Below are 19,923 nucleotides of genomic sequence, written 5' to 3'. Positions count from 1 at the left end.
ACACCCTTCCCTGCGTCTGTCCGGCAGCTTGCGACTGTGACCCGGTGGGGTCCCTGGAGGGAGGGATCTGTGACAGCGACACTGACCTGGACTACGCGGTGATCGGCGGGCAGTGCCGATGCAAGGAGAACGTGCAGGCTGCTCGGTGTGACCGCTGTAAGGAGGGTTTCTATGGTCTGAGCATGGACAACCCACAGGGCTGCCAGGGTAGGTACCTCGGGCCTTTACCGCCCGCCTCTGTCACTCGGCACCGTGAGTTTAACCCAGGGGTGACGGGACCACATGCAGCAAGCCCGATCTCAGTCACTCCGCCACCTCACTGTGGCCGGGCCGTCGGGAGCACAGTTCCCCGTCCGGGACACATCCTCTGCGATTGTTCCCCAGGGTGTCTCCCTTTCCCTCCTGACCCACATCTATTGCCTGTGAGTCTCTCCGCCCCCCTGTCCCCCACTGCACCCCGTCCCCCACTGCACCCCCTGAACCTCCTGTCCCCCACTGCACCTCCTGTCCCCCACTGCCCCCCTGACCCCCTGTCCCCCCGTCCCCCACTGCACCCCCTGACACCCCGACCCCCTGTCCCCCCGTCCCCCACTGCACCCCCTGACACCCCGACCCCCTGTCCCCCACTGCACCCCCGACCCCCCCGTCCCCCACTGCATCCCCCGACCCTCTCTGTCCTCCTCTCCCCTGCACCCCGTCCCCCACTGCACCCCCTGAACCTCCTGTCCCCCACTGCACCCCCCGCACCTCCTGTCCCCCCGTCCCCCACTGCACCCCCCGCACCTCCTGTCCCCCACTGCACCCCCCGCACCTCCTGTCCCCCCGTCCCCCACTGCACCCCCTGCACCTCCTGTCCCCCACTGCCCCCCTGACACCCCGACCCCCGTCCCCCACTGCACCCCCGACCCCCCTGTCCCCCACTGCCCCCCTGTCCCCCCGTCCCCCACTGCACCCCCTGACACCCCAACCCCCTGTCCCCCACTGCACCCCTGACCCTCTCTGTCCTCCTCTCCCCTGCCCCCCGTCCCCCACTGCACCCCCTGACCCTCTCCCCTGTCCCCCCGTCCCCCACTGCACCCCCTGACACCGCGACCCCCTGTCCCCCACTGCACCCCCTGACCCTCTCCCCTGTCCCCCCGTCCCCCACTGCACCCCCTGACCCCCTCTGTCCTCCTCTCCCCTGTCCCCCTCTCCCCCATCCACTTCTACCCCCCTCTGCAACCCCCCCTTCACCGTCCCGTTTCCCGACAGAGGAACTGGGTACGAAGTATGGCAGGCGGTACAACTGTCCCTAACTCCAGAGGTCGAGGGGCCTGGGGCAGGGAGCCCAGGGTGGGGTGAATTTGCCCCCCCCCCCCACCCCGCCCCCACAGTTGAAGATGAACGTTCTCAGGGAATTGTATCCTTGGCCCTCAAGTTTGCCCCTCGGAGGGATGAAGAGGGAGGCAGGAGGCTGAGTGGGGGTGTGGACGGGAGCAGAGAGTGGAGGTGGGGTAGGCGGGGAGAGAGGAGGGGGGTGGGGACAGGGTGGGGAGAGGGGACAGTGAGGGCAGGTAGATGGAGAGGAAGGGCGTACGGAGGGTGGGGAGATAGGAGGGGGATGGGGTCAGTGGGGGAGAGGAGGGGGACGGTGGGGGAGAGGAGAGGTAGTGTATGTGTGGGGAGAGAGGAAGGGAGGTATGAGGAGAGGAGGAGGGAGATGCAGAGGATGGGGGGGTGGGGGGAGAGGAGGAGGGGGTGGGGGGAGAGGAGGGGGTGTGGGGAGAGGAGGGGGTGTGGGGAGAGGAGGGGGTGTGGGGAGAGGAGGAGATGGGGGGAGAGGAGGGGGTGTGGGGAGAGGAGGGGGTGTGGGAACGTGGAAGAGAGGAGGAGATGGGGGAGAGGAGGGGGTGTGGGGAGAGGAGGGGGTGGGGGGAGAGGAGGGGGTGTGGGGAGAGGAGGGGGTGGGGGGAGAGGAGGGGGTGTGGTTATCAGGGTGTGGGCAGAGCTGGGGCTTGTGGAGCTCATTGTTGAGGGGTGTGGGGTCCCAGAGGACCCAGAGCATGTCCCAGAGGATGAGGAGTTGGCAGTGTGTGAGGTAAGGGGAGCCTCCCCAGCCGGAGAACGGCCTTGCTTGGCAGCGGAGGGTCTGGAGGAATGAGCTCCACTCACTGCCTGGGTCCCACACCTGTCCGAGCAGGGTTTTCCCAATCTCTCCACCCTCTGTGGGGAAGAGATTCCCAACGTCTCCCTGACCAGGTGCAATCAGATTCTGAGGCCCCATCCCTTTGTTCTGCTCTGCCCCACCAAAGGAATTTCCCAAATCTACCCCATAAAACCCTTTTCTCTCAATCGGACACTCGGCTCAATCCTCCTCACTCACAGAGTCACACAGCAGGGAAACTGGCCCTTCGACCCACCCAGTCCGTGCTAACCATCAACGACCAATCCCATTTCATTCTCCCCCCCATCCCCATCAACTCCCCCCAGATTCCAACCCTCACCCACACACTGGGAGTAATTTACAGCGGCCAATTGACCCACCGACCCCACACGTCTTTGGGATGTGGGAGGAAACCGGAGCACCCGGGGGAAACCCCCGCGGTCACAGGGAGAGCGTGCAAACTCCACACAGACAGCGCCGGAGGTCGGGATCGAACCTGGGTCTCTGGAGCTGTGAGGTAGCGGCTCTCCCTGAAGCACCAGCCTGGGTAACATGGATTCAGCATTTAGAACATAGAACAGTACAGCACAGAACAGGCCCTTTGGCCCACAATGTTGTGCCGACATAGCTAATCCCTCCTACCTACAGAATGCCCATATCCCTGCATTTTCCTCTCATTCAGGTGCCCATGCAAGCCCCTCTTAAAAGCCCCCAATGAATTTGCCTCCACCACCCTATCAGGCAACACATTCCAGGCATCCACCACTCTCTCAGTAAAAAACGTACCCCTCACGTCTGTTCTGAACCTACCCCCTCACCTTAAGTTCATGCCCTCTGGTATTGGATCGCTCAATAATGGAAAAAAGATGTTGCTTGTCCATCCTATCTATGCCCCTCATAATTTTATACACTTCCAACAGATCACCCCTCAGCCTCTGCCGCTCCAGAGAAAAGAGCCCAAGTTCGTCCAGCCTCTCCTGATAGTTCACGCCCTTTAATCCAGGCAGCATCCTAGTAAACCTCCTCTGCACCCTCTCTAAAGCCTCGACATCCTTCCTGTAGTGGGGTGACCAGAACTGCACGCAATACTCTAGTTTAATCCTTTCGGCCCCAGGATCACTGTGCTCCTCCACTTAAAGGCCAGACCTCTGGTGTGTCAGGCCCGGAACGTGCTGGAGTGGGGGTTCTGACCAGCGGTCCCCTGCCTCCCGGTGTCCTAGTGCCCGCTGCGGTGAGCTGGATGCTGTCGGATTCCATGTCACGGATGCTCTTTCCCCACAGCCTGTCGCTGTGACCCGCGGGGAGTGGTGATGAGCGGGAGTCCCTGCGATCACGTCAGTGGGGACTGCTTCTGCAAGCGATATGTGACGGGCCGTTACTGTGACCTGTGCCTGGTGAGTATCGAGGCAGGCACGGTGACGCTAACCAGCGCTCAAGAAGCTCCAGTGGGGGGTGTACACAGTCTCCAGTAGGTTCTGTGGCACTTGGGGTGTGAGGAAGGGGAGGGCTGAGGAATGAGGCAGTGATCAGAAGTGCAGGAGAGGGGGCAGAGAGAGAACAGACACGGAGTGGGATTTAGTATGAAGTGACAGACCTGACAGGACCTCGTGTTAACTTGTCATCCAAAGGTTGAGTTGGTGTTGGGGAAGAGTGTCCGTGGGCTGTAGGGGTGGGATTCCATGGGTGGGGGGAGTCAGTGATGGGGGAGAGTGTCCGTGGGCTGTGGTGGGGGGGATTCAGTGGGTGGGGGGAGTCGGTGATGGGGGAGAGTGTCCGTGGGCTGTGGGGTGGGGGGATTCAGTGGGTGGGGGGGGGGGGGTCAGTGATGGGGGAGGGGGAGAGAGTTGGTGTGGGGGGAGAATGCTGAAGGATTATGACGAGGTAATGGAAGAGTTTTCAGGCGTAAGTGTGTGTATCCACGTCAGTGAGAGAGAGTGTGTGTGTGTGTGTGTGTATGTGTGTGTGTATTTCCATGGATACGTGTGCAAGTGAGTGTGAGTATACGAGAGAGTGGGAGTGTGTTTGTGAATGTGGGTATGTGCATGTCTGTGAGTGTTTGTCCGCTTGTGAGTCCGTATGTGTGTGTGTAGGTGCATACACCAGCACACAGGTGAAGCAGTGTGCTGTGACAGGCTGCGCACACTCGTGGGTGTGTGGGTGTGTTTGTGCACGTGGTGAATTAATGTGTGAGTGTACATACATGTGAGTACATGGGTGCTTGTGAGTGTGTGCACACTTAACAAGTGAGTGTATGTGCGTGCCACCTGCAGGTGCACACCTGAGTGTGCACGCCACTGGTCAATGTGTTTGAGTTTGTGTGCATGTAATTGTGTGTGTGTGTGCATGTGTGTGAGTGAATGTATGTGAGTGTGTGCACGTGTGTGTGTGTGTGTGTGTGTGTGTGAGTGTGTGCACGTGTGTGTGTGTGTGTGTGTGTGTGTGTGTGTGTGTGTGTGTGTGTGTGTGTGTGTGTGTGTGTGTGTGTGTGTGTGGTGTGCCCGTGTAATGACTCCCCCTCTGTTTACTGCACAGACTGAGTACTGGGGACTGAGTACCGACGTGGCAGGCTGTCGACCCTGTGACTGCGACTTTGGGGGCTCCTACAACAACAGGTACTGACCCTCCCTCGCTCCCTGCCCCTCCCCACCTCACAGACCCACAGTGACTGAGCTCAAACACGTTTCCATTACGCACGGTCAGCGGTTCTGCATTCTGTGGTCAATGACTACATTTGAGCAACGGTTAAGCATTGGCCGATGATTGACCCTGTCAGCGTTGTACCCACCAACCGGATTCTGATCTAACCCACTCGGATTCAGGGGTGGAGATTCCACATCGCGAGCCCCCTCCCTCGTGTTTGGATGGGTCGTAGTGGAGTTCCCTCACAGTGTGAGGAAGGGCAGACTCTGTTACAATTCTACTGACCAAGGAGTAGTGGCATCGGAAAAGACCCGGGTTCGATCCCGGCCTCCAGTGCTGTCTGTGTGGAGTTTGCACGTTCTCCCTCTGACCGCGTGGATTTACCCCGGGTGCTCCGGTTTCCTCCCACATCCCAAAGACGTGCGGGTCGGTGGGTTAATTAGCTGCTGTAAAATGCCCCCGGTGTGTGGGTGGGTAGCAAGGGAGTTGGGGAGGAGTTGATGGGAATGTGGGAGGGAATGGGTCACAGGGAAACATGGAGGGATGGGATCGATAGGATGACTCTGAGAGCCAGTATGACTCAGTGGGCTGAATGGCCTCCTTCTATGTCACATACAACACGACTGGTCCATGCCCACTGAGGTGCCCCATTTGCCAGTGTTTGACCCATATCCCTCTGAACCTTTCCTATCCGTGTACCTGTCCGAGTGTCTTTTAAATGTTGTTAATGTACCTGCCTCACCCACTTCCTCTGGCAGCTCGTTCCATGTACGGACCACCCTCTGTGTAAAAAAAAAGTTGCCCCCAAGTTCCCCTTAAATCTTTCCCCTCTCACAAACCTGTGCCCTCTAGTTTTAGACTCCCCCACCCTGGGGAAAAGACTGTGATCATTCACCTTATCTTCACCCTTCATGATTTTATAAACCTCTATAAGGTCACCCCTCAGCCTCTGTCGCTCCAGGGAAAACAGTCCCAGCCTGTCCAGCCTCTCCCCATAACTCAAGGTCTCTGGTCCCGCCAACATCCTGGTGAACTTTTTCTGCTCCCTCTCCAGTTTCTGGCCCCCTCCAGTTTAATCTTCCCTGTAGCTGGGAGATGAAGAGGGGCAGGACCAGGCTCGCGTGGCGGGAGGTCCCAGCAGGGAGCGGAGGGCCAAGTGGCCTGTCTACGCAGTGGGTCCGGTGCGGCAGTGGGTCAGTGAGGCAGTGGGTCTGGAGCGCGGTGGGTCTGTTGTGGTGGGACCAGTGTGGCAGTGGATCCGGTGCAGTGGTGGGTCCGGTGCGTGGTAGCCGCGGTGCGGCGGTGGGTCTGCTGTGGCGGTGGGCCCAGTGCGGCGGTGTGCGGTGGGTCCGGTGCGGCAGTGGGCCCGGTGCGCTGTAGGCGCGGTGGGTCCGGTGCGTGGTAGCCGCGGTGCGGCAGTAGGTCCAGTGTGGTGGGACCGGTGCACAGTGGGTTTGCTGTGGCGGTGGGTCTGGTGTGCGGTAGCCGTGGTGGGTCTGGTCACGGTGGGTCTGCTGTGGCGGTGGGTCCAGTGCACGGTGGGGCCGGTGCGGCAGTGGGTCCGTTGCGTGGTAGCCACGGTGCGGCGGTGGGTCTGCTGTGGTGGTGGGCCCATTGCGGCGGTGTGCGGTGGGTCCGGTGCGGTGGTGCGCGGCGGAGACCAGACCAGTGAGGTGCTCCGGTGACGACAGGCTCTCATCCGCAGGTGCTCTATGGGGAGTGGGCAGTGCGACTGTCGGCCCCACATCATCGGCCGGCAGTGCCGCCAGGTCCAGCCCGGCTACTTCTGCGCGCCCCTCGACTTCTACACGTACGAGGCGGAGGAGGCCGACCCTCGCTCACCCACCGACCGACTGCCTGTAAGTAGCGGGAATGGTGCCAGGGTCGTCCAGTCACTGGCCACATCACACAGTACCAGGGTAGTTGCCCAATCACTGGCCATGCTACATGTTGCCAAGGTGACTGGGAGCCATCCAATCACTGGCCATGTCACATATTGCCAGGGTAACAGGGAGTTCGCCAAATCATTGGCCGTGCTGTGTGCTGCCAAGGTAGCAGGAAGCCATCCAATCACTGGCCATGCCGGACAGTACCAGAGTAAGAGACAGCATCCAATCTCTGGCCATACCACATGTTGCCAGAGTAACAGGGAGTCATCCAATCACTAGGCATGCCCCACTGTACCGTAGTTACGGGGAGTCATCCAATCACTGGCCATATCAATGTTGTCAGGGTAATGGGGAGTCATCCAATCACTGGCCATGTCCCACTGTACCGTGGTTACAGGGAGTCACCCAATCACTGGCCATGCCCCAATGTGTCATGGTAACAGGGAATCATCCAATCACTGGCCATGCCCCAATGTGCCATGGTAACGGGGAATCATCCAATCACTGGCCGCCCCACGGTGCCGTGGTAACGGGGCAGCTGTCCAGTCAATGGCCGGATGTTGGAGTCAGCGGTCGATTTTTGCGCCGTGGTCCACAGAAGGAGACTGGCAACACGTGTCAGTGTGTGCTGGCGCTGGGGCAGTGCAGGAGGACCTCTGGTGGATCTAATAGGAGTAGAAAGATACCATTACTCTGCAGAGCCCAAAACCACCCAACCTTCCAGTCCAACCAGCAGCCATTACTGCAACAGTCTCCCTCCTGTCTCACCGTCATTGCCTCGCCCACCACCGGTCACCCCCTTGCACTTCTGTTGAGGGTGGCCGGATGTAAGTGGTCCAGACAGCCAGTGTGAAGGATGGGCTGTGGGAGGAGAACCCTAGTGCAAACGGGGAAAGGGGGTGAATGTCAGGAAACTCTTCACCCGATGGACTGGCAGGCTTCAGGTGAGAGTGGACCCCAGAGCACTGAGTCGGTCATGTGTCTGTCAGCTTCTGTGGTGGGTCAGGTCAGGTCACACAGGAAGGATGAGCTAGATGGGTGAATGGCTTCCCTTACAACTTTAGTGGTTTTCCTGATAAATTCCATTGAGTCACCTGTGTGTGTGTGTGGGTGGGTGGGTGTGTGTGTGTGGGTGTGGGTGTGGGGGTGTGGGTGTGTGTGTGGGTGTGTGTGTGGGTGTGTGGGTGGGTGTGTGTGGGTGTGTGTGTGTGTGGGTGGGTGTGTGGGTGTGTGTGTGTGTGTGTGTGTGTGGGTGGGTGGGTGTGTGTGTGGGTGTGTATTTTTGTATGAGCAGCTGTGTCTGTAGGGGGTCTGTGTGTGCGCAGGTGCATGCCTGTGGATCTGTGTGTGTGGGTGCATAAGCACGTGCATGTCTGCATGTGTGTGTGTGAGTGAGCTGGAAAATGGTGCTGTTCTCTGATGTTATCAGTTAGCGATAAGTTATCCATGAAATAGATTTTAATCACCTGAAACCCCAAGACAAGGTGCTGGGATGTGGGAAGCTCTGCTGACTGAGTCTCCCTCCCCCCACACACCAGCCCCAGTTAGGTGGTCCCTGCTGCTCCCCGCTGGCTAGACTTGCAGACTGGATGTCACGAGACCATGAGGGTCTGCCTGCGATATCATCGGAAACATTCCAGGACCCAATGAGTCCCCACCTTGCAGTCTGATCACCGAGGCTCTGCCCAGCCCTGGGCCGTGGAATCCCTGCCAGCGCGAAAAATATTAAAGGTAAAACCAGCCGACTGTGGCTGACGAGAGAAGTTAAGGATTGTTTTGGATCCAGAGAGGAGACAGATAAATTTACCAGCACAACCTGAACACTGGGAGTAGTGTCAATCTCAGCAACGAAAGACCAAGAGACGGATTAAAGAGGCAAAAATAGTTTGAGAGTTAACGCAGGGAACATATAAACAGACTATAAAAGTGTCTGCAGATATGTAAAAAGGAAAGGATTAGTGAAGTCAAGTGTAGGAACCCCACAGAGGAAGAGGTTGAACAGGCAGGGAACAGAGGGGTACACACCAGAGTTTGGATTGGCATCATGGTCAGTACAGACATTGTGTTCCTCTGCTGTACAATTCTCCCTGTTGAATCTGCTTTCACCGTCATCTCTGGCAGCACCGTCCCCTCTCCTGTGTGTGCAATAACCTGGCTCCCCCCCTGCTCCGTTAATCAGGGGTCATCAGAGCCCTGGAGGACTGGTGGTCCTGAGACAGAGAGAGCAGTCAATTATCTGGGCTGTGAGAGTGACAGGGAGCATGAAGGGGCCACATTAGAGCTGTATAACCTGGAGAGAGTGCAGTGGAGATTTACGAGGATGTTGCTGGGACTCGAGGGACTGAGTTATGGAGAGAGGTTGGGCAGGTTGGGACTTTTTTCACTGGAGCGAAGGAAATTGAGGAGTGATCTTCTAGAAGTGTATAAAATCATGAGGGGCATAGATAGGGTGAATGCACACAGTCTGTTTCCCAGGGTTGGGGAGTCGGGAACTAGAGGGCACAGGTTTAAGGTGAGAGGAGACAGATTTAATAGGAACCTGAGGGGCAACTTTTTCACCCAGAGGGTGGTCAGTATATGGAATGAGCTGCCTGAGGAAGTGGGTGAGGCAGGTACATTAACAACATTTAAAGTGCACTTGGACAGGTCCATGGACGGGAAAGGTTTAGAGGGATCTGGGCAAATGGGACTGGCTTGGATGGGAATCTTGGTCGGCATGCACCATTTGGGCAGAAGGGCCTGTTACTGTGCTGTGTGACTCTGTGACTCTATAATGGGGATCAGTGCTTGGGCCTCAGTTATTCCCAGTGTACGTCAATGATTTGATGAGGGAATATTTTGGAGTTTGCTGACGACACTAAACTGGCTGGGGTTGGGAATTGTGAGGAGGATGTAAAGAGGCTTTGAGGCAATTTTGACAGATTGAGCGAGTGAGCAGATGCGATGCAGATGCAGTGTACCGTGGGTTGTCCACTGCAGTAGGGCAAGCAGCAAGGAGGTGTGTTGTTTCAATGGTGTTAGATAGAGAGCTGCTGATGTACAGAAACCTGGGTATCCTTGTACACCAGTCACTGAAAGCAGCAGGTGAAGCACGCAGTACAGAGGTAAATGATATGACTACTTGCTGCAATTGCACAGGGGCCTTGGTGAGACCTCACCTGGAGTGTTCTGTACAGATTTGGTTTCCAAACCTAAGAAGGGATAAGTTTGCCATAGCAGGAATGCAGCGGACATTTCCCAGACTGATTCTGGAATGGCAGGAATGCTGTATGAGGAGAGATTAACTTGATTAGATTTGTATTCACCAGAGTTTCAAAAAATGAGACAGGATCCAATTGAAACTTAAAAAATTCTGCCAGGACTTGGCGTGCTGTATGTGGGGAGGGTGCTTCCCCTGGCTGGGGAGTCTAGAACAACATGTCCAAGAACCAGGTTACAGGGGAATAGATTCAGGAGTCGGATGAGAAGAAATTTCTTCACCGAGGGCAGGTGAATCTCTACCACTGAATATACTGATGAAGGAGACAGGTATATTTCAGGCATCAAGACAGCCGACTCCTGCCCCTAGATTTTACGTTTTGATGTTTTCCTGCAAATTATTAAATCTGCTTAGGTTGCTTAGAGCAGTCTATCTGCTGAGAGAATGCTTCGAGCAGTCTATCGTGCTTTACTGGTTCTCTGCTGGTGTTCTGCACTCCCCGTTGAATCTGCTTGCACATCCTCTCTGTCAGCACCGTCCCCTCTCCTGGGTGTGTGCTCTAATGTGGCCCCTTCTGGCACCCTGTCACTCTCACTCTCACAGCCCAGACAATTGGCTGCCCTCTTTGTCTCAGGGTCACCAGTCTTCCAGGGTCCTGCTGACCCCTGACCGACAGGGAACAGGGAGGAACCACGTTAGTGCACACACAGGAGAGGGGACAGAGGTGTCAGAGAGGGTGGTGAAAGGAGATTCAACAGGGAGCTTCAAATGAATCTGTGGAGAAGGTTCTTCCAGGTGCTTGAGGCTTGTGGCTGGTTGGCAGATGTTTCGAGTGAGGTTCCTCCAGGACTGATGTTCAATGATTCTGCTCCGAGTGGTGTGAGGAAGGATCCTGGTGGGATATGAGGGTCTGGCTCCTTCCCTAGGGAATGGTGGAAACTGTTGTGTGTGTGTGTGTGTGTGTGTGTGTGTGTGTGTGTGTGTGTGTGTGTGTGTGTGTGTGTGTGTGTGTGTGTGTGTGTGTGTGTGTGTGTGTGTGTGAGTGAGAGAGAGAGACAGGGAGAGACAGGGAGAGACAGGGCTGGACCTGTTGCTGTCTACAGCTACAAGGAAGTGTCTTGGCACTGACCAGCCCTGTACCAGCCTCCATCAGATGACGGGGGTCAGAGGGAGAGATGCCGACTGGTGTTACCTTTCCCTGGGGATGGAGTCACTTCCAGTGGGAGTGTTCGTGTTGGAGAACACTCTCTGAGAGCTCGGCACTCCTCTTCTGGCCTTTCTGTTGTCCCCAGATGTAATGGTGGCCGTGCCTTCAACAGCTCTGTATTCCCTCCCTAATCCTCTCCCTTCCCTCCCGCTCTAACACACTCCTCCAACCCACGACTACAGCCGAGCTTTGGTTGAGCTGTGCCCGGGAGACCCTGGACCTTCTCTCAGCACCAGTCTCAGGATGGAAGTTGTTATACGAGTCCCTGGGTGTTGGGGTGAGAGGGCACCAGGGCAAGAGACCAGTGCTTCCTCCAGTTGGGGTCACGTTGCCTCAACTTCTCTCTGTGTTGCAGGGAGGGATGAAGCGGCTGGTGAACGGTGATTGTGCTGAGTTGGAGAAGGAGCAGGGCCTGGGCATTCGGAGGCGGAGGCAGCAGCTGGCAGCCAGGAGACTGCGCACCCGCAGGGTACGGCAGACTAAGGTTAGTGTCGGTGGGCTACCTCGCAGCCACTGCTGGAGTGATGGGATGTGGGGGTGTCGGGTGGGAGCCACTCGCGGTGTCCATGGACGTAGCATGATGGTGCCGTATCTACAGCTCTGTTCCAGAGAGCATTGGTTCAAGAGTAACTTAGACCCAGGGGTACAGGTACATAGTTACCCGAAAGTGGGGACACAGGTAGACAGGGCGGTGAAGAAGGTGTTTGGCATGAGGGCCTTCATCAGTCAGGGCACTGAGTACAGGATTTGGGACGTCATGGTACAGATGTATCAGACGTTGGTGAGACCACACTTGGAGCACTGTGTGAGGTTCTGTTCACCCTGTCATAGGAAGGATGTGATGAAGCTGGAGAGGGGGCAGAAAAGGTTCACCAGGATGTTACTGGGACTGGAGGGCTTGGGTTATAAGGAGAGGCTGGACAGGCTGGGACTGTTTCCCCTGGAGCGAAGGAGGCTGAGGGGTGACCTTGTGGAGGTTTATAAAATCACGAGTGACGTGGACAAGGTGGATGGTCACAGGCTTTTCCCCAGGGTAAGGGAGTCTAAAACTAGAGGGCACAGGTTAAAGGTGAGAGGGGAGAAATTTAAAGGGGAGCTGAGGGTCAGGTTTTTCCACCCAGAGGGTGGTGGGTGTGTGGAACGAGCTGCCAGAGGAAGTGGTTGAGGCAGGTACAACAACAACATTTAAAAAGCACTTGGATATGGGCCAAACACGGGACTACCTCACGTAGGCAACGTGATCAGCATGGCCGGGTTGGGCTGTATAGCTCCGAGTGTTGGTTCAAGAGTAACCCAGCTGTGTCACTGGTTCCCCTCGAGGCGAGGGCAGTAGACGTGGCCTGTACTCCCCCTCACTCCCAGCCACACCGTGCAGTGACCTTGGAGTACAGGTCTGTGGACCAACAACACCTTCATCTCCAAGGGCAGAGGGCAGGGGCTGGACACTGTATTTACTCATTCACAGGACGAGACTGCAGGATGAGGGACTGTGGTTCTGTGCATGGACAGCAGGAGCAGGGGTTGTTCTTGGAACAGAGGGAGTTGGGAGGAATCCGATAACATTGAACATCAGGAGGGGTGCATACGGGGTAGAGAAGGCAAACTGGTCCCATTGGCAGAAGGAAGGTGATTGGCAAAAGAACTGAAAGTGCCATGAGGAAATGTTTGTCACTCCTTGGGTTGGGGGGAGGGGGAACAGAGCTGAGGGGGGGCAGGTTTGACGTCAGTAAAGGAGAGAGGTTGCAGTGGTGAGGGGAGAGGGCGGAGAGTGTGACTAACTAGGGTGCAGGTACTGACTCAGTGGGCCAAATGGCCCCCTTCTGTGCTCTGGGTGTCACTGGCAATGCCAGCATTTTATACCCATCCCTAAATGCCCCTGAACGGAGGGGGCAGACAGGAGTCATCCACATTGATGGGTCTGGGGTCACACAGGACAGACCAGGTAAGGGCAGCCGATTCCCTCCCCTGAAGTGCTTTAATGGACAGGGTGGGTTTTACAACGATCCAGTTCTCCTGTGGCTTCCATTACCGAGGCCAGATTTTTTTTAAATTTCACATTTAAATTCAAATAATTAAATAAATTCCCCAGCTGCCCTGGTGGGGTTTGAACTGGTGTCTCTGGATCAGTGGGCCAGATCTCCGGCTGCTGGTGCCTGTGCCATGGTGTCCCCTGTCACACAAAAGGCTTCCCAGTTGTGAGTCTCCTTCCCCTGGAGAGACGGCAGCTAGAGGAACCTCACAGAGGTCTGGAGGATAACAGAGCAGGTCAGAGAGAGAACGTTTCCACTGGCAGACCCAGAGGCTGTCAGGACAAGGTGGTCACCGAGAGATCCAGTGGGGATCTTCCTCACTGATCATCAGCACAGGTGCACCTCAGCCGACCTGCACACCCCTAACCCTACCTCAGCAGCAGGACTTTACCCACCACCTCTTGTGCCACCACCCACTTAGCTCTGATTGTGTCGTTCCTTTGCACTAAGGCCTTGTTTTGAACAGTCTCTCTTCACTGTCCTGTATAATTGATGTATAGTGTACGTTCTGTGTGCTGCCTGTACCTACGGGCCTGTGAGGCTGCTGCAAGTTTTCCATTGTGCCTGTACCTCACCGCACTTCTGCACATGGCAATAAACCCGACTCGAATCCAGGAAAAGTCCTTTCCCGAGCGAGTGGTGAGAACACGGAGCTCACTCCCAGGGGAGGGGGGAAGGAGGAGGATTTGAGGGGAGGTTGGACCGGTGTGTGAGGGGGAAGGGAGTGGGAGGGGAGTTCTGCTGATGGATCTAGATGAGGGACAATGGGACGAGGCTCGGGGTGGAGCATAAACGCTGGCATGGACTGGTGGGACTGAGTGACCCATACTCTGCTGTACGTCCTGTGGTCACTTGTTGTGTTTGCAGCCGTTTGTGGAGGTGGTGAAGAGGCAGCAGCCGGCGAGTGAGATGATCACCTGGAGCGGACTGGGCTTTGCTCGGGTCCAGGATGGAGCCGGCCTGATGTTCACCATCAGTAACATCCCCTACGCCATGGACTACAGCCTCATGGTGCGCTACGAGCCTGAGGTAACTCCCTCTGCACACCAGCTGGAGACCAGCAATGCCTCGGGGTCAGGGGACTTCCACAGGAGGCAGGGATCTGCCCGACCCTCTGCTCCGGTCTGTCGGAGCAGGGCATCCATCCACTCTCACTGAAAATCAGGATTACAGCCACTGGCACGTGGTTTCCTGCTCACTGATAAAATCTACCTCCTTCCTTCCCCCCTTTTTGCTTTTTCTCCCCCTCTCTCCCCCCCTCTCCCCCTCTCCCCCCTCTCCCCCTCCCCCTCTCTCCCCCCTCCCCCTCTCTCCCCTTCTCTCCCCCCTCTCCCCCTCTCTCCCCTCTCCCCCTCCCCCTCTCTCCCCCCCTCCCCCCTCTCTCCCCCTCTCTCCCCCCTCCCCCTCTCTCCCCCCCTCCCCCTCTCTCCCCCTCCCCCTCCCCCCTCTCTCCCCCCCCTCCCCCCTCTCTCCCCCTCTCTCCCCCCCTCCCCCCTCTCTCCCCCCTCTCTCCCTCTCTCTCCCCCTCTCTCCCCCTCTCTCCCCCTCTCCCCCCCTCCCCCCTCTCCCACCCCTTTCTCTCTCCGCCCCTCCCCTGCGCACATTCTACACCTTCCACCTCTCGTTGTCTTTTGTTCTCTCTATCACTTTCTGTCACACTCAGTCTGTCCTGTCTCTCCCTTTCTCTGCATCTAGCCTCGCGCACTCACACTCTCTCTCTCTCTCACTCACACTTTCTCTCTCTCTCTCACACACACTCACTCTCTCACTCACACTCACTCACACTTTCTCTCTCTCTCACTCACACTTTCTCTCTCTCACACACACTCACTCACTCACACTCTCTCACACTTTCTCTCTTGCACTCACACTCACACACTCTCACACACACACACACACACACACACACACACACACTCTCTCTCTCTCTCTCTCTCTCACTCACACTCTCTCATACTCTCCCCCACTCAGTCCCTCACACACTCACTCCCACACACACACAATCTCCTCGTCACAGTAAGACTGCTCCAAGCACCACACATGTCTGGTTGCTGAGTTACTTTGAGTGCCGGGTATGGTGAGTGACCGGTGGGTGCTAACTGTTTCTCCTGCCCCTGTCTTGCAGTCTGCTGAAGATTGGGAAGCAATTATCAAGATCCACACGGCTGGTTTACCCACTACCTATCGCTGTGGCAACCTCCTGCCCCATGGACAACCTTACAGGCTAACTCTGCATCACACGGAGAGGTCAGTCCTGATGCCAGGCAATGACTGCTGCAGGAGAGGGGGTGCAGGATGTACAGGGGTGCTCGCTGAGCGTATCTCAAAACTACAGCGGGAGGACATCCTGGGGGATGGCACCAGGGGTCCTGCAGCCAGAGAGGGGTGCTGGGGATGGAGGCTCACATTGAAGGGACCAGGGACTGGGGAAGGGGTGGGTTGGAGACAGGACAAGTTGCGGGGTGTGTGGGTCAGAGGCTAGAGGTGGGGCAGGATGTGAACCAAGCTCTGGTGGGGTAACTCCTGAGGGCACCTACCCTCAGGCAGTTGCACCCCACCAACTCCACATGTCGTTGGGACGTGGGAGGAAACTGGAGCACCCGGGGGAAACCCCCGCGGTCACAGGGAGAACGTGCAAACTCCACAGAGACAGCGCCGGAGGTTGGGATCGAACCCGGGTCTCTGGAGCTGTGAGGCAGTGGCTCGACCCGCTGCACCAGTCTACACAGACCGTGCTTAGATTAGGTTTGCTTCTTGTCATATACACAAGGGTGCCATGAAATTCCTTGTGTGATGCTCACAAGCGGCGTACGTGGTAATACTAAATGCAATAGATAAAGCGACGAGTGCAACACAACAGAACAATGCAGTGACAATAACAGAAGGGGTAGAGTTTGGAGTCCGGGAACGTGGCAGCCCCACCGGGAAGGGGATGTGAGGGAGGGGACTGGTTCAGGAGTCTGACAGCAGTGGGGAAGAAGCTGTTCCTGAGTCTGGACGTCTGGCTTTCAAGCTCCTGTATCTTCTCCCAGAAGGTAGAAGAGAGGAAAGGGAAAAGCCAGAGGAGCAGGTATCCTCAGAGTCGAGTTTATTGTCAGATGCACAAGTCCATGTGCGCAGGTGCAATGAAAAACTTACCTGCAGCAGCATCACAGGCACAGAGCATCAGATAAGCAGCATTCACAAGAAAACATAAATTATACACAAATTTTACAAGAAAGAACACAATTAGAACAAAAAACACAAAGTCCATTTTAGTGCAAAGTGGTCCCAGTGTTTGTAAACTGTAGCGATTAGGGTTGTACCAGTTGGTTTGAGAACCGAATGGTTGGAGGGAATTTAGCATTTATCACCAAGATCAACTTTCCACCCTTTGCATCTACTAACAAGGACAAATATCTTGCCCACTTTACGGGCAGCTTGTAAATGATTTGCATATCAACAGCCCCAGGCTGTTTGTCTCCTCAGCCTCTGACAAAGTGCCTCATGTTCTCAGCAGATGCCTCAGCCTTGGTTCAATTATCACCAATTTCCCTCAAGTTCACGATTGTTGACAAAGCTCCCGCTGGTTCAGTGTGACAGGCCAATTCACAGAATCCTTTCATTAGCCCATGAAAGATACTGAATGGAGTTCTCATTGTTTCCAAGTGGCTGCATCCTATTCACCACAGCTTGTAGAAGCTCAACAGAACGCCCAGTGTCTGCAGAGTGGGGATCCTCTCTCTGAAATATCCTGACAAAAGTTATGTAAATATGTAAATAAACCTTTTTATCAAAAAAAGAGGGCTGCCCCAGAGAGTTGTTAATGGGCCTTAATCTGTTGGTATCACGAGTGCAGGGAGTCTGAATAAATCAGGTGTCAGCAAATTCCAAGAGAGAACCGGGACTGAGTTTCCCTGAGAGTTAGCATCGAAGGAGTTTAGTCAGACAAGGCCAGAGCTTTGTGATTTTATCTGCAATGTCACTGGGACTGGAGGTCACTGTTATGTCATGGTGCAGGGTGGGAGCTCCCCACACACGCAGGTAGTCAGGGGATGGATGGGCTGGTCTTGTATCTGCTGGAACAGAAGGGGGAGAGGTGACGACTGAAACGTATCTGATCCTGAAGGGTCTTGGCAGGGTGGGTGTAGAGAGGATGTTTTCTCGGGGAGAATTTTCAACTACAGGTCACTGGTTACAAAGAAAGGGTCACCCATCAAAGACAAAGATGATCTTTTCTGCTCAGAGGGTTGTGAGTCTTTGGAATTCTCTCCCACAAAAGGCTGTGGAAGCAGAGTCTGGGAATAGTTTCAAGAGTTGGATTGGTGCTGGAGAGGTCACTGGGGAGAGGTGAGAATACGGAGTTGTTGGAGTCAGATCAATACAATCATGTTAAATGTGGGAGGTTTGTGGGCCCAAATTGTTTTCTCCTGTTCCTCATTTGTTTGTACAGACCCTGAAAGACAAACAGTTCTTCAAATTAACCAGGAACCTGGAATTATCCGTGGAAGAATCTAACAATATATAGCAGTGATTGAAAACCACAATGTACGGTTAAGGGAACAGCACCCCTGTGTGTGATATAGGGAATGACAGTCCCTTTGTAATATTACAGGGAATGGCAGTCCCTGTGTATATTATAGGGAAGGACAGTCCCTCTGTATATTATACGGAATGGCGGTCCTCGTGTGTATTACAGGAAACAGCAGTCCCCGTGTATATTATAGGGAACGGCAGTCTCTGTGTATATTATAGGGAACGGCAGTCCCCGTGTATATTATAGGGAACGGCGGCCCCCGTGTATATTATAGGGAACGGCAGTCCCCGTGTATATTATAGGGAACGGCAATCCCCGTGTATATTATAGGGAACGGCGGCCCCCGTGTATATTATAGGGAACGGCAGTCCCCGTGTATATTATAGGGAACGGCAATCCCCGTGTATATTATAGGGAACGGCGGCCCCCGTGTATATTATAGGGAACGGCAGTCCCCGTGTATATTATAGGGAACGGCAGTCCCCGTGTATATTATAGGGAACGGCGGCCCCCGTGTATGTTATAGGGAACGGCAGTCTCTGTGTATATTATAGGGAACAGTATTCCCTGTGTATGTTATAGGGAATGGCAGACTCTGTGTTTATTAGAGAGAACAGCAGTGTCTGTGTATATTATAGGGAACAGTAGTCCCTGTGAATATTCTAGGGAATGGCAGTCTCTGTGTGTATTATGGGGAACGTTAGTTCCTCTCTATATTTCAGGGAGCAGCAGTCCCTCTGTGTATTACGAGGGAATGTTATCATTGCTGTGGAAAGAGAAACAAAGGACTGCAGATGCTGGAAAAATGCTTCTTCAGGACTCCTGACCCGAAACGTTGACCGCCTGCTTTTCTCCACGAATGCTGCCTGGCCTGATGAGTTCCTCCAGCATCATTGTGTTTTTATCCGTGCTGTGAATTAATTCCACACTCCTCTCCCCACGGAGCGAGAGCCGTTGTGTGTTTGTGCTGATCATCCAGTGTTGCGCTGTGTTTACAGGGGCCAGGCCAGACTGTAAACATCTCTCTTCCCTGCAGGTACATCATGGTTTCCACCCCATTCTGCTTCGAGCCCAACATCCGTTATGAGATCAGCGTCAGGTTTCAGCGGCTCCTGGCTCCACACTGGAACTCAAACACCTTCATTCTGGTGGATTCTGTGAGTGTTTCCAAATCTCCTTCCATTTATTCCCAGACCTAATGCCCAGGAACATCTTGGGACGACCTGCGTCCTGGAGAGCTGTGCCACCAAGGTGAAATTCTGCAGGTAGTGAGGGAGGGGGAGGAGGAGGAGCATGGAGTGGGGCAGAGGGACGGGGTGAGGGGGAGGGAGGAAGGAGGGTATGGGGGGGAGAGAGGTGGGAGAGGAGAGGGCGAGTGGGAGAATGGGGGTGGGAGGGAGTGCGAGGGATGAGAGGGGAAGGGAGTGGGACAGGGTTGGGATGAGGGGGGAGGGTTGTGAGAGGCAGTGGAGGAACTGGGTGAGGTGAGCAGGGTGGGGGAGGGAGTGGGAGAGGTGATGGGCGGGGAGGGAGAGGGAGTGGGGTGGGAGTGGGAGGGGTGAGGGGCAGGGGTGGGGGAGGATTGGGGAGAGGTGAGTAGGGGAGGGAGTGGGGTGGGAGGGGTGATGGGGTGGGTGTGGGATCAGGAGGGGTGAGGAGCAGCGGAGGGACGGGGTGTGGAGGGAGTGGGAGGGGTGATGAGGTGAGAGGTGGGGGTGGGTAAGGGGTAGTGGAGGGACAGGATGGGGAGAGGGAGAGGGGTGGGAGGGGTGAGGGGGTGGGAGAGGGAGGGGTGAGGGGGTGGGAGAGGTGAGGGGCAGCGGAGGGACAGGGAGGAGAGGTGGGGAACAGTGGAGGGAAGGGGAGTGGGTTTGGTGTGCCAAGCCGTGTGCGGAGGGTACGGTCACCCATACCCTGTCCCTTCCCCCATAGCTCGTGCTGCTGCCCAAGTACACTGAGCTGCCAGGGTTCGTGGGCACTGACCCGGCGTCCGTGCTGCACCGCGAGGAGATGGTTCGCTACATGTGTCTCCAGTCCTTCATGATGGCGAGTCCGCCCTCGCTGGCGGAAATGTGCGTCCAGCTGCTGTGCAGTATCTCGGCCATCCTGCACAATGGAGCCCTGCGTAAGTGTGAGGGCAGCGAGCAGAAGGGGTGTGACGTTGGAGCAGATCCCTCCCCCGAACCGGACCCCTCCCCCGCCCCGGACCCCTCCACCCAGAGCAAACCCCACCATCCATCACAGCCCCCCACCAATAGCAAACATCCCTCTACCCAACCCAACTGCTGATTCCACCCCT

General features: G+C 55.9%; 1 protein-coding gene across 1 annotated transcript in view; it reads left to right on the top strand.

Moving 5' to 3' along the window:
- lamb2l (laminin, beta 2-like) overlaps positions 1–19,923 on the top strand; it is a 102,359-nt gene that overhangs the window by 57,864 nt on the left and 24,572 nt on the right. The window contains 9 exon segments of the mRNA XM_052018128.1: positions 28–207; positions 3,425–3,537; positions 4,676–4,755; positions 6,489–6,642; positions 11,434–11,562; positions 13,976–14,137; positions 15,234–15,355; positions 18,661–18,781; positions 19,557–19,749. Of these exon segments, the coding sequence (XP_051874088.1) occupies positions 28–207; positions 3,425–3,537; positions 4,676–4,755; positions 6,489–6,642; positions 11,434–11,562; positions 13,976–14,137; positions 15,234–15,355; positions 18,661–18,781; positions 19,557–19,749 (1,254 nt within the window).

This window comes from Pristis pectinata, chromosome 6, assembly GCF_009764475.1.
Source record: "Pristis pectinata isolate sPriPec2 chromosome 6, sPriPec2.1.pri, whole genome shotgun sequence".
Taxonomy (NCBI): Eukaryota; Metazoa; Chordata; class Chondrichthyes; order Rhinopristiformes; family Pristidae; genus Pristis; species Pristis pectinata.
Note: the sequence above shows the minus strand (reverse complement) of the source record. Positions and strands in the feature narration are given on the sequence as shown.